The 14,978-nt window shown below is 44.6% G+C and overlaps 1 protein-coding gene across 1 annotated transcript in view; it reads left to right on the plus strand.

The window, feature by feature from the left end:
• Window positions 1-14,395, plus strand: part of LOC115068179 — a 38,369-nt gene extending 23,974 nt beyond the window's left edge. The window contains exon 3 of the mRNA XM_029557926.1: window positions 14,205-14,395. Within this exon, the coding sequence (XP_029413786.1) occupies window positions 14,205-14,245 (41 nt within the window). The 3' untranslated portion in view covers window positions 14,246-14,395. The remainder of the gene's footprint in view (window positions 1-14,204) is intronic.
• The last annotated feature ends 583 nt before the right edge of the window (window positions 14,396-14,978 follow it).

Genomic DNA, 14,978 nt, shown 5'->3' on the forward strand with positions numbered 1-14,978 from the left:
CTGAACATAAACAAGGAGTTTTTAGGTTCCTGGTTTTAGTCCGTGGTTGCTTAGCTCCATAAACTCTGGCAGAGCATCTTGGCAGAAGGAGCACATGAAGAGGCTGGTCTTCCTTCTCGGGAGTTGGGAAGCAGAGAGATGGAATGCTGTTGCTCTACTGGCTCTTTCCTTTCCCTGTTACGTCATCTGGACCATCACCCAATCAGATGCAACTGCTCAAATTCAGGGTAGGCTCCCACTCCTCCATGAATCCTCCTTGGAAACACTTTCCCAGACACACTCAGAAGTGTGCCTCACCAGTCTTCCAGGTGCTTCTAAATACAGTCAAGCTGACAGCGGAGATTAACCATCACATTTCTCTAGACTCATGGCTCTAGCGATGTCTGTAAGTTTATATTGTCAACAAAGACCTTTCTGAACTCTAGACTTAGACATTCGACTACCAATTTTCAATGGAATTTGGACATTGATAAAGATGATAGTTCCCCAAAGACATGTCTATATCAAATCCTTAGAACCTGTGCATGTGACTGCTATATTTGGTTCTGGAATGGTCCCCAAAGGTTCATGGGTTAACCTAACAGTTTGACCCTTGATTTGGTGCTATTGAAAGGTGACGGAAACCTCAAAAGGGACAGTGGGCATCCAGCTGCTTCCTGTGTTTCTGTGCTACCAAGCTGTGAGGTGAACCATTTGCTACACCCATGGTCTTCACCATTGCCGTTCAGCACCCCCACCAAAGATCCAGAAGGTATGGCTCTACCTGATTACAGACTGAAACCTCCAAAATCATAAGTCAAACTAAATCTTTTCTCTTTGTGAAAAGATTGCTTCCAGTATATGTTATGGTATCAGAAAGCTGACTAACAGTTATTTGGAATAATGGTCTTTCCAGATTTAATTAAGGATCTTGAGTTGGAGAACCCACTATGGAGGGTTGTAAAGAAAATATGAGAGGCACAGAGGAGAAACACTGACAAAAGAAGAGAAGAGAATATGATCAAGGAAACAGATTAAAGTGGCCACATGTCAGGAAAGACAGACGAGCTGGAACAGGCAGAGAGCAGTTTTTCTGCCAAACTCTTTGGAGTCGGGTGACATACGAGTTTCAGACTTCTGGCTTCCAGTACTGTGAGGGAATCAATTTCTTTTGTTTTACGACATCAACTTTGTCCTGATTTGTCCTGACATTCTGAGGAAATTGATACAGTTGTCTAATTGATATCTCTAACCCAACATATCCCTTAAAATCTTATTTACTCCCTTCCCACCCACAGGATCTGCTGTCATCCCAGAAGCAGTCTTTACCACTTTATCATCTTAGGAAAAGGCAACTGCAGGCTTAAAGTTCAAATCAAAATGTTGATGTCATTGATGGCCCGCCACATCCAAGTCACCAGCAAACCACGTTGGCTCCATGTTCAAAGAAAGTCCAAATCAGATCCCTTCTCTCCTTCCTTCCTGTGATCACCTGGGCCCCAGCCATCATCTTCTCCTCTTTGGATTATGACAGTGCCTCCTGTCTCCCTGCTCTAGTCCTCCTCTCTTACGGTCTGTTCTTAAAATGGTAGCTGAGTGATGGCGGTATAGTCTAAGTCAGAATGCATCTCTGTTCTGCCCAGAACTCTTCAGTGATTCCCATCTCACTCAGCATCAAAGGCAAACCTCAACGACATCCTATGGGAGCCTTCATGATCCAGGTGCTTGGAACCCCTCTGATACCATCTTTTACCACCCTCCCCTCCATCACTCAGCTTCTGAACCAACCTTAGTGACTTCTCACTGAAAACACTGGGAGACCTCAGGGAGCTAATAGGATTACTAGGGTATGTTTTGTGCCATTTGAGGTTTCCAGTCATGATTTGTGTGAATGTATATGTTCGTAAATGTGAAAGTATGTTTGGAGGGTGCAGCAGATGTGCATGCAGGTGAATGAGAAGCCCAAAGGTTAACAACAGGTTGATTCTTGACTGCTTCCCCTCCCTCCTTCCCTTCTTTCCTTCCTTCCTTCCTTGTTTGTTTGAGACAGGGTTTCCCTGTAGCCACAGCTGGCCTGGAACTTACTGTGTAAACCAAGCTGGCCTCTATCTCACAGAGATCCACCTGCCTCTGCCTTCCAGTGCTAGCATCAAAGGCATGTACCGCCATGCCTGGTTCACCTTATTTCTTTTGAGGCAAGGTTTCTTACTGAACCTGCATCTCCCCATTCAGCTAGACTAGTTGACCAATAAGCCCCGGGAATACCCCTCTTTCTGCCTCCTCCATGCTACGATTATAGACAAGTGCCACCATGCCCAGCTTTTGTGGGTGCTGGGGATCTGAACTCAGGTCTTGCTTGTATGACAAACACTTTTCCAACTGATCTATCTATCTGGCACCATTTTTTTGACAAGGTCTTTCTCTTATGTATCCCAGGCTATTTTTGAACTCATTCTGTAGCCCATGCTTTCCTCTAACTCACTCCGTAGTCTAGGCTGGTCTTCAATTTTGTAAAGTTAGGCTGAAATCCATGTCCTTTTACTTCAGTCTGCTGAGTGCTGGGATTACAGGTGTGTACTCCAATGCCTGGCTATTATGAATGTAAAGCAAGACAAATCCATCAAGGCACACTGCTGGGAATGTGTGATTTGGAGAAAAAGGAGGAGTGGGTTTAGCCAGATCGATATTTTGCTGGGTAAGAATTATGGAAAGAAGCCAGGCATGGTGGTACATGCCTTTAATCCCAGAACTCAGGAGGCAGAGGCAGGCAGATCTCTGTGAGTTCAAGGCCAGCCTGGTCTCCATAGAGAGTTCCAGGCCAGCTGGGGCTACAAGGAGACCCTGTCTCAAAAACACCGGGGAAAAAAAGAAGAATTATGGGAAGAAAAAAGTTAAGGGAGAGGGAACAAGCAAGCATCCTAAGTCTATGCAAAATACTCTTAAACCCAGAAAAGTCCTGACCAAATTAACTTAAATACTACACTCAAGCCTATCATTTGAAACTGAACTTCAACCCTAGAATCAAGAGATGGCTTTGAAAACATCCATTAAAATCCAAGACAAAGAAGATAGTCAAGACAGGTTTATGTCTTTAGGTAGAGATAAATAAAAGTTATAATGTAGATTTCACCACTACCAGCAAGAAAAGTCATTATTGCTTTTCAACTCAAGAATTTACAGGTAACATGCAAAAACAACAACAACAAAACACATTCTTTGATTTCAATTCATAAAGATTTCCAAATAGTTCAGCCTGATAATATTGTGGGTTTCCCAGATACGTTAAGCTTCATTTGCAAGTCTTCGCTGATTTCATGCTGATACCCAAAGTGCTTTCTCATCTGTTACCTGTAGCCACCAAGTCCCCAGGATGTGGCTGACTAATTGGAAACACAGAACCAAATGGAGCACCTTTATCACTGTCTTAGTTTGTTTCTTCATTTCTGTGAGAAAACACTCTGACCACTACCAACTTGGGGAGGAAAGGGTTTATTTAGCTTACGTATCCCAGGTCACAGTTCATCAAGGAGCCCAAGGTAGGAACTCAGGGCAGGAACCTGGAGGCAGGAGCTGGAGCACAGGCCAAGGACAAATGCTGCTTACTGGCTTGCTCCCCTGGCCCCTGCTCAGCCTGCTTTCTTATGCAACACAGGCCCACCTGTCCAGGGGTGGCACCACCCACAGTGGACTGGGCCCTCCCACATCACTCAAGAAGATGACCCTCAGACATGGCTACAGGCCAGCCCAATGAAGGCAATTCCCAATTGAGGCTCCATCAACCCAGATGTGTCAAGTTGACACTAAAGCTATCCATGTGGATCCTGTGGCACAATCAGCAAGGCCGGTTTTCCTCACACTTCAGTATTCTTCAAAGTTTTGTCTAAGGCAAAGGTTTTATCTTTATGCTTTGTGCTAACAAAGATGTTAATGTGTAGAATGTCAAAATTACATAGATTTTAGAGTGAAATGTAAAATTCAGGAGCGGGCCTGTGGAGCAAGGAGTCAGCCAACGGGAGGGATGGCAGGATGTTTTCACTTGACAGTCCAGGTCCCACCAATCTAGGATTGAGACAAACGCTGGGTGGCAGCACGTGGTGGATCTCCACATTTCTGTGCTGAGCCTGGAGTGAATGGAACTGCCAGTTACTAAACTGAGGAAGTTGCTGGAAGAAGTGGCCCCGGGGTTCAGGTCCTTCTTCCACTGTCTGCTCCCGCACCTCCTCCTCTTCTTGTTTTTGAGGCAGGGTTTCCCTGTAGCCCCAGCTAGCCTAGAACTTGCTTTGTAGACCGGGTTGAATTTGAGCTCATGGAGATTCACTTGCCTCTGCTTCTCAAATGTTGGGCTTAATGGTGTGTCCCTACCACGACTAACTTCTTTTTTTTTTTAAGTTTTATTTATTTTAGGGGGCTTGGAGAGATTACTCAGTGGTTAGAACATACTGCTCTTGCAGAGGACGCAGGTTGGATTCACAGGATCCACATGGTGGCTAATAACCATCTGCAACTCCAGTTCCAGGGGATCCAACTCTGTCTCTGAGGGCATTGCACGACACGGGTATATTTACATACATGCAGGCAATATACTCACACAAAATAAAAATAATAAAACCTTCTTTAAAGTAAATTTTATTTAAAAAAAGATTTATTTTTATTTTAAAATTAAATGTATGTGCAGGCTGAGAGCGGGTGGTGTATGCCTTTAATCCCAACAGCCGGTAGGCAGAGGCAGGTGGATCTCTGTGAGTTTAAGACCAGTCTGGTCTATGTAGAAAGTTCCAGGTTAACCAGGGCTGTATTGTGAAACCCTGTCTCCAAAACCCAAACCAAACCTAAACAAAACAAAAAATGTATGTGTATGTGTGTGGGCATGTATACATGAGTACAGATGCCCATGGAGGCCAGAAGAAGGTGCTGGACACACTGGAGCTAGAGTTACAGGCAGCTCTGAGCTGCTATATGTGGGTTCTAGGAACCAGGAACCAGGCTCAGGTCCTGTGAGGAGCAGTAAGTGCTCTTACCTGCTGATCCATCTCTCCAGCCCTTATTATTTGCTTCTAATTACAGGGTCCTAGTTTTCATTATCTGTGAAATGGACATGTTCCTTAACTTTATCATTCATTTTTATCATTTTTATTCATAAGAATGTGTGTGAAAATTAATCTGTTTGGAGAAATGGTGGTTGCCTTTTGATGGAAAAATTCTAAAATCGAAGGCATCTCTTTTATATGACATTGAACTAAAATGTAATGAAACAGATGGGCCTAACTCACTGGTTGTTGTGAGGACTGCATTTATTTAAGAGATTGCCTGAGAGCTGGGGATGTAACTACGTGGGTAGATCACTTGCCTAGCATGCACACAATTGTAGGTTTGATCTCCAGCACCAGCTAAAACCAGGACTGGAGGGCTGGAGGGCTGAAGAAATGGCTGAGCAATTAAGAGTACTTCCAGAGGACTGGAATTCAGTTCCCAGCATCCGCACCAGGCAGCACACAACCTCCTATAACCCTAGCTACAGGGAATCCAACACACTTTTCTGGACTCCATGAACCCTCACTCATCTCTCTCTCTCTCTCTCTCTCTCTCTCACATACACACACACACACGCACACACACACACACACACACACGCACACAACACAATTTTAAAACAAAAATTTAAAACCAAGCATGAGGGTACAGGCTTGTAATCCCAGCACTTGGGAGGTAGAGGCAGGAGGATCAGAAATTCTGGATCACCCTACTATATATAGAGTTTGAGGCTAACCTGGGCTACATGAGACCCTTCCACAAAAACAAAACAACAACAAAAAAATGTTGTTTCGAAAGCATTTGAGTATCTAAATTCTGGGTTGATGTGAGGCAGAGGTCAGAGTTGCAGACTAAGGGTGTTCCACTTCCCAGGCCTCTGTGCTGCTGAGATTTCCACATCTCGGCATCAGAGCACAACAAATAAAAGGGGAGAAAGACTGACCCCAGGTTTTTTCTATATGATAATTAGGCATTGCCCTATAGCCAGATGGTAGGATCCCCCTACCACATGTAAATAAAGCATACTACGAGCACCTATCAGCTGAAGCTTTGACTGCTGCCTCCACACTGTATTTTTCCCTAACCCCCACTGAATAAATGGAGCTGTATCACTGAAAAAAAAAAAAAAAGGGTTGGGGAGAAAGACCACCAGCCTGTCCTGTGGGATTACTTCTTATCTCTAATTTGCTGTAACCAAGTTCAGGGACCTGCATAACCCTTGGGCTGTTTCCTACCCACTTGCTTTTTTCTTAGTCTTTACAAAACTCATTTTAGAGCAAGGTCATGTTCTGGTCTATCCAATTGGCAGCTCAGCAGGGAGATCTGCAGCTCTCGTTTATTTCCTGTTTTTATTGAGTCATTTATTCAGAACCGTTAGTCAAAACATTCCCAAGGCCAGTGTTAGGTCAATGGCCCATGTACCCAATGGGATCTGCCCACTTAAATCTCTGACGGCCTCTTTTGGATGTAGTAGCTGTTTCCTTCAACACAGGCATGCTCCTGTGCCAAGCTGGGCATTTGATGTTCTCTCTGCCACCATCCCCAGCTCTCTACAGTCCCTTACTTGTCCTCATCTTACCATCTAAAATGCTGCTTTTGCAGTGGCACCTCCTCTGACCAGCCCTCTGAAGTTGATCCACCCCTAATCAGCTCTCTGCCCTCTCCTCTGGGTTTTTTCCATGGCCCCTTTGACCATCTAACATACTATGTCATTGTTTACCTGGCTTATTGTTTCTTTGTTGGAACACAAGTACCACAAAGACAGGGATCTTTCTCTGTTTTATTTATTTATTTATTTATTTATTTTAGATATTTTATTATTTTTATTTTATGTGTATGAGTGTTACTGCCTGCACATGGATAAGTGTGCCTGTGTTGTGCAATGCCCACAGACCCTGCAACTGGAGTTACAGACAGTTGTTAGCTGCCATGTGGGTGCTGGGATTTGAACCTGGGTCTTCTGCAAGAACAGCCAGTGTTCTTAACCACTGAACCATCTCTCCAGCCCCTCTGTTTTATTTTTATCCCTTGTACCCAGAACAAAGCCAGGTACCTATAGGCACTAAGCGCTTACTTCAATGACTAGTCTTTAAGTATTTTATGTATTTAATATTTTCCTTCTTACGGTCGAGTCTTTGGTCCATTAGGGATGACTATATGCATATATATATGTGTGTATTTAATATTTTATTCATTATTTTTAAATTTATACATATATGAGTATATTGCCTGCGTGTATGTAAGTGCACTTGTGTTGTACAATGCCCATGGAGGTCAGAAGAGGGAGTCAGAGTCCCCTGGAACTGGAGTTAAGGACAGTTGTTATCTGCCATGTGAGTGCTGGGAATCGAACCTGGGTCCTCTGCAAGAACAGCCAGTGCTCTTAACTACTGATCCATCTCTCCAGCCCCATATGTATTTATTTATTACATTTATTTATTTATGTGTGTGTGGGGATAGCATACATTCCACGGCGTACATTTGGAGGTCAGAGGACAACTGTGGGAGTCAGTTCTTTCCTTTCCTTCCCCATGTGGGAAAGGAAAAGGGGATTGGACTCAGGTTGTCAGGCTTGGCAGCAAGTGTCTTTACACAGTCCTGAGCCATCTCCCTGGCCCACAGGATATGCATATCTATATCTATTTATATCACCTATATATCTATACCTTTTTTACTTTTTTATATTTTTTAAAAAGATTTGATTGGCTGGGCGTGGTGGCACACGCCTTTAATCCCAGGACTCGGGAGGCAGAGGCAGGTGGATCTCTGTGAATTCAAGACCAGCCTGGTCTACATAGTGAGTTCCAGGACAGCTGGGCTACAGGGAGACCCTGTCTCAAAAAGACCAAAAAATATTTTTCTTTTTCAAGTTATTATTATTTATTTATTTTTATGTGTATGAATGTTTTGCCTGTGTATATGTGAGTGGTCCCATGCATGCAATGCCCTGGAGGCCAGAAGAGGGCTTCAGGATTCCCTGGAACTGGAGTTACTGAGTGCCATGTGGATGCTAGGAATTGAACCTGGGTCCTCTGCAAAAGCATCCAGTGCTCTTAACCATCGAGCAATCTCCCTAGTCCTTGATTTTATTCTTAAACATGTATACATGCATATATGTACCTGTGTGTGGGTATGTGCGCATCAATTCAAGTGCCCTCAGAGGCCAGAAGAAGGCAACGGATCACCCCTGAATCTAGAGTTACAGGGGGTTGTTAGCCACCCAGTGTGGGTGCTGAGAACTGAAGTCAGGTTCTCTGAACTTTAACACTGAGCTGTCCCTCTAACCTTCTGCATATATATTTTGTAGTTCTTTTCACCTAGACAGTTGCATGAAACAACTGTTCCTTTTTGTTGTGCTGATGTCCCAGTTTGTTCCACTATTCATCCATCCACTAAAGGACACCTGGACTGTTTCCAGTTTGGAGCTACTAGGAATAACTCTGCAATCCACAATCATTTGATGTGAATGAAAGTCTTCCTTTCTCGTAAGTAAAAGCTCAGAAGTGTAACTGTTGGTTCATCAATAGTTATGGTTAGTTTGTTCCCCCGCCCCCAGAAACTGCCAAGCTGTTCTACAGAGGGGACTGTACCATCTTATATTTTTACCAGCAGTACATGAATGATCTAGTTTCTCTGCATCCTTACCAGCATTTACTATTATTATTTAAGTTTTTCCTTACATTTATTTAGTGTGTGGGGGCATGCATGCCACGTTGAACTGATAACTTGCAGAAGTCCGTTCTCTCCCACTTCCCTATGAGTCCCAGAGATTAAACTCTGGACATCAGACACCTGCTGAGCCATCTCACTGGTCCCTATTGTCGGTATTTCTTATTTAGCTCTTTTGGTAGGCATGTAGTGATACTGTGCTTCTAATTTTCATCTCTCTTACATATAAGGTTTATATGTAAGACACAATGTTTCTTGTGTCTCTTGTCCATAATCTAACTGGGTTGCGTTGTTTGATTTTTCACGACTGACTTTTCAAAGTTTAGATATTTTAGGTGACAGTTTTTTGTCATATGCATGTGTGTGTGCACATGTGTGTGTTGCTGGGGATTGAATCCAGTGCCTTGCACATGGTAAGCATGTCCTAATCACTGAGCCATACCCCGAGTCCTTCTCCCCATCCTTTTAACATGGTCTTTCAAAGAGTTTTAAATTTCAATGAAGTCCAGTTTATCAATTTTCCTTTTATTGGTCATATTTGGTATCAAGTTTAAGAAGTCTTTGCTTGGTCAAGCCAAAGATTGTCTGCTCTTTTCTTCCTAAAGTTTTTATAGTTTGGTGGTTTATATTTATATCTGTGACCTATTTTGAGGCAATTTTAAAAATAAGGTATGAGGTTAAGTTGAATTTTTCCTGTCTATGGATGTGTAATTTAGAAGTTGCATTTTGACAAACACTTTGAGGTATGAGGAGCACTAGGAGGGATTTGTGATTGATGAGATGGTAAATAGTTAATAACCCACTTTCAGGGGGGAAAGGGAAATTTCTGCATAAATATAACTGCCAATCACTTCTGAGCCATTAGGCTAAGAACAAGTTTAAATACAGCAGCCATAATCTTAAGCTACTAATGTGATGTCATTGAACATAGAGTTGGGGAGAGATGTGTACACATTCAATACTATGTAGTATTTCTATACTCAGCAGATATAAACAGCCTCTAAAGCATAAGCAATAGCAAACTGCAAAAAGTGATGAGTTCTAATGTTACCATTCTTAAAAATTTATAAAGTTAAATTTATAATTTAACTTTCAGTTTATTTCAAGAACGTTGAAGGTCCTGGAACTGGAGAGATGGCTCTGTGGTTAAGAGGACTGCCTGCTTTTACAGAGGACCCAGGTTTAAATCCCAGCACCACATGGCACTCCTTGCTTTTACAGAGGACCCAGGTTCAAATCCCAGCACCACATGGGAGCTAACAACTGAACCTAACTCCAGTTCCAGGGGATCTGTCATCCTCTTCTGACCTCTGCAGGCATTACATGACACAGGTGCACTTACATGCAGGCAATACACTCTTACACATAAAATAAAAAATCATAAATAAAATTAGAAAAAAAAGAATGTCGAAGGTCTTAAGAGCTTGCCCTATTTATAGGGTAAATATAGTAGACAGGTAAGCTTGTCACAGCATCACAGAAGTGACAGAAAACGTGAGTCAGAGCTAGCAGTCTCTATTATCCATAGTAACCACAGTGCCCAGGGTGTCACCGTTGCCCTGTTCTGCCTCCACAACCCGATGCCCACAAGGTGATGCAGAATGAGCCCCAAGATCTTCCTGTCTCCATCACTTGAGTGCTGGGATTACAAGCATGCACCACTGCACCTGACTTTTTAAATGTGGGTTCTTGGTTTCAAATTCAGGTCTTCACATGTGTGTGACCAAGTATTTTATCAACTGAGCCATCTTCCCAGTCCTATGGGGATGTTTAATTATATCAAATCCTCCCTGTGACCCTATGATATATGGGTTTTTATGTCCTTGTTAATAAATGAGGAAAAGAGCTAGGAGGTGATGAAGCAGTCAGGTGCATTGCAGTTCTGAGTCGCTGAGAACTCAGCCCTTTTCCACTCAAAACTCATAGAACTTGGCATTATCTGTAACCTACCAGCCTTTTCTCTGCCCATCTCTGAACAGGGAACTGTGGCATAATGGCTACCAGCTTCTGGTCTCTGACACTTTAGTCTGATGTGACCTTGGGCAGATTGATCTGCTTCTGTGTCTGTTTCCTCACCTGTATGGTGGGTTGATAGAATGCCCTGTGTCCTAGTTTGCTTTCTGTTGCTTTGATATACACGATGACCAAAAGCAACTTGGAGAGGAGAGGGTTTATCCATCTTCTAGATCACAGTCCATCACTAAGGAAGTCAGGGCAGAAACTTGAAGGCAGGAACCTGGAGCAGAACCATGGATGAATAACTTCACAAGGGCCAGGAAATGACTGAAAGCATCTGGTGGATGTGTGGTGCCTTTCACTCTTGGCTGTCTCATCTCTCCAGTTTCCTGTAGTTGTGTGACCAGTGGGCTCACAGAGGGCCAGGGATGCATTCGGCTGCAGTAGTGGGTGCATTTCAGGTGGGGATGGTGTCCTTGAGGGACGGTAAAGCTTCACTCCAGATACCCAGGAGAAAGCTTGTAGAATCAATGGTCAGTAGCCTGCCTTCTAAGCCCCTCCACTCAATATCTTCTTAGGATCAACCCCCACCCCCTCTGCCACTTGCCCCATGGCCAAGCCTGGGGTCCAACTCATGGTTTCCCTGGAGCCCACCTGCAGCTCCTTCATCCTCTTCATCATAAGTCTCCTTCCCCAAGATATGGGGTAGAAGTACCCCTCCTAAGGATCATGCTCATGTGAAGAATAGATCCCTGTATAAACTCAGTGCCTGCTCATCTTAGCTGTTTCCCTTTCATTAGCCTCTTCATGATGGTAACAGGCTATTGACCATGTCCTATGCACCTTACATTTGGTATCTCAGCAAACTTTCACTGATAGATATTTCATTCTCAGTTTACAGCTTGGAAAATCATTAGAACTGAGTAGTTGGGTAAGTTAGTGATGTGCGTCGAGTCTGCGTTTAAACCCATGACACCTAACCCTAGAGTCTATTTATTTATTTTTGTTTTGAGCTAGGGTCTCACTCTGTAGCCCAGGCTGACTTGGAACTCACTGTGTAGCTCAGGCTGGCCTTGCAGTCATAGCAATCCTCCTGCTTCAGCTTCTGAATGCTAAGACTGTGAGTGTGAGTTACCACTCCTAGTGCTAGTTCATTCTTAATTACAAGTTCTACTGGCTCCTCTATCCCAAATGACTAGGCGCTCAGCAAGCAGGCCTGTGACTATTTGGTATATCCCAATGGGATGTGACTTTCTTCTAGACCACAAGGCCCTTACATATAGACACATTTTAAAATAATTTAACAGGGCCTATGAGATGGCTCAGTGGGTAAAGGTGCTGATCAAGCCTGGAAGCCTGAGTTCAATCCCTAGAACCCATATAAAAGTAGAAGGAGAAAACTGACTCCACAAAGTTGTTCTCTGACTTCTACACATGCTCTGTGGTATAATGCCCCTTCCCCACCTCACCCCCCCACACACATACAAAATAAAAATTAAGGTAAAACAATTAAGCAGAGAGCTGAAGAGACAGCTCAGTAGGTAAGAGTACCTGCTCTGCAGTCACATGGACTGGAGTTTGGATTCTAGCATTCACATAAAAAAACTACGTGTGGTCCCACCCATGCTTGTAACCCCACCACTGAGGGGCGGGCAGAAGATCACTCGGAATTGCTGGGTCCTAGCCTAGCCAGAGGGAGAGGGAGAGGGAGAGGGAGAGGGAGAAAGGAGAGAGAAAGAGTTCCAGGTTCAGGGAGAGACCCTGCCTCAATGGAATAATGTAGACAGTGACAGCAGAGAATATCCATCATCTTTCACCCCCATGTGCATGGATTTGAACACACACACACACACACACACACACACACACACACACACACACGATAAATAAAAAAAAATTTGAAAAAGAGCCAGGCATGGTGGTACATGCACCACCTCCCAGCACTTGAGAGGCAGAGGCAGGCAGATTTTGGTGAGATCAAGCCAGCCTGGCCTACATAGTGAGTTCCAGGCCAGCTGAGGCTACAGGGAGACCCTGTCTCAAATCAAAACAACAACAACAAAAAATTTAAAAGGTTATGTGCTCAGGAGTGAGGTAAGGCAGAATCTTCTGGAGGCCAGACAACACTGAGAAAGTAGACTGAGTAGGGTCTGAGGGAGGAGAAGGCAGTCAAGCAAATGGCCAGGGAAGGCACTGCAAGCCCAGGGACCAGCCAGTGCACAGGCCTGGTGGAGGCAGGAGCACACAGGTTCAAGAGACAGACCAGCGCTGCTGGGGAGAGGAAGAGAAGAGGCCTTGTATGACAACATGCTCTGAGCAGCAGAACTCTGAGTCGTGGAACCGTAAAGGGGTATGTGACAGTGATGTTCCTTTGCCTTTTCACCACCCAGCCAGCAGACATGACTGCCCAACCTTGCCTTGGGGTGTCTTCCACCTTCTCAGTCCCTCACACTCTGAACGGCTAGCAGCACCAGCTGTGGCGGTGGTGCTGCACATCTGCGTTCTTCATGGCTTTCCCTCCTCTCAGCTAGCCTGCCGGCTGGCTCTGACCTAAAGGGAGGGCACTGGCCAGGGCTCAGAAACATAGCCTTGAGGCCTTGGCTCTGCCTGCCCTGTCATTTGAGTGCTGCTACTGAGGTCCTCCAAGCTTTGATCCGCCAGTTCCAGAAATCCAGTCACCTTTGGAAAAAGGCTTCTGAGTACAGAATTGGTGAATCATAAAAATCACAGAATATTGCTGGGCGTGGTGGCGCACACCTTTAATCCCAGCACTTGAGAGGCAGAGGCAGGCGGATCTCTGTGAGTTCAAAGCCAGCCTGGTCTACATAGTGAGTTCCAGGACAGCTGGGGCCACCGGGAGACCCTGTCTCAAAAAGACAAAAAAAATCACAGAATATCCAAACTGGATGTGAACTCGCCATCAACAGGTTGAGTCTCAGTGGTGGTTCTGCTGTCTTAACTTTCCCAAGTACTCCTGAGCCATGCCAAAGGCCAGGGAGTCTCAGCTCTCCTCTAGTTACCCCGAATTCCCAAGGCCCAGGCTGCACTGTGGGCAAATTACATCATAGTCTCTTGAAAGATGATGGATTTTCACACTCAGTCCACATGATTCAAATGTGTCCAAGTGAGGACCAGGGCTGTGAATCCCACAACCTCTTCAACAGACAGGGTGTTGCAGTCATCATAAATGGAACCTGTGGGGTTAGACAGACTCCGACTTGGGCTACTACTCTGCAGCTCTCTACTGGGTGACCTCACTCAACTTCCTGAACCTCTGTCCTCATCTGTTATAAAGTTCACCATAGTAACACACCTACCTTTTATTATTCTCAAGTTCGGGTACATTCATCTGTGAGAAGTACCTGCACAGTGCTTCATGTCCATTGAGGGTCCAGTAAGTGGCTTGTGTAGTTCTGACTTTCTCAAAGGGGAGGCTGTCCATTTATTAGAGACTCTTCTTCAGGTTTGGTTGAAGTGTTCTTTACAGCTGCAAGAGAGATCTCAAAAGCCAAGTTGGCTTCTTTCACCTGGCTACTTAAGATCACTCTGTGGTTTTCTGTTATTCTCAGGGTCACGACACAAGTCTTTCATTTGCCCTCCCCACCTTTGAAGTCTGGGCTCTGCTGCCTCATTTTCTCATCTTGCTTCACCCTCAGGACCCAAGAGAAGGTGAGTCTTGTCTTTGATTGCTTCCACCAGCTATGCTTTGTCCCACCATAGGACCTTTGCTTGTGAATGCCCTCCCACCTCCTGTCTGCGAATGCCCTCCTACCTCATGTCAACAAATGTCTTTTCCAGCCAGCTGCCCTGGCAGGCTCCCACTCTCCTTCAACTCTGTGGTGACTCTATCAGCTAACATGGTGCCAAATTGTCACTTTGCCATTCTTGTGGCATCATGCCACAGTAGACATTTTGCACTTATTTGTGTGGCCATTTATCCAATGTCTGTCACCTGTGTCTTACAAGAGAAAAGACCTTTGGATCAAGGACCATTTTATGGCACAAAGATGCACCAAGCTCTGCATCTTCCTCAATGCCTATGAGTGGGAAGATCCAAGGACAGGCCCTGGTTTCTGAGACTGTGCAGGAAACAATCAGGGCGAGGAGGAAGGACTAGGGTCCCTGTGCATTGGGAAAGGCCATCTTCTGGGAATACCTTTCCTTATCTGGAACTCCATCTTGAGTCATTTGTCTGAGAGCTCCAAGTGGCTCACCCAGAAAGCAGCTCCAGGAGGACAGACACCATATCAAAGTTCTGGTCACCACAGGGTCCCCGCTGCCTACTGCGATGCTTGGTACATATAGGATGTTCAAAACATATTTTTTGAATATACTAACTTGAT

The sequence above is a fragment of the Nannospalax galili genome, unplaced genomic scaffold, assembly GCF_000622305.1.
Source record: "Nannospalax galili isolate Female #2095 unplaced genomic scaffold, S.galili_v1.0 scaffold667, whole genome shotgun sequence".
Classification (NCBI taxonomy): domain Eukaryota; kingdom Metazoa; phylum Chordata; class Mammalia; order Rodentia; family Spalacidae; genus Nannospalax; species Nannospalax galili.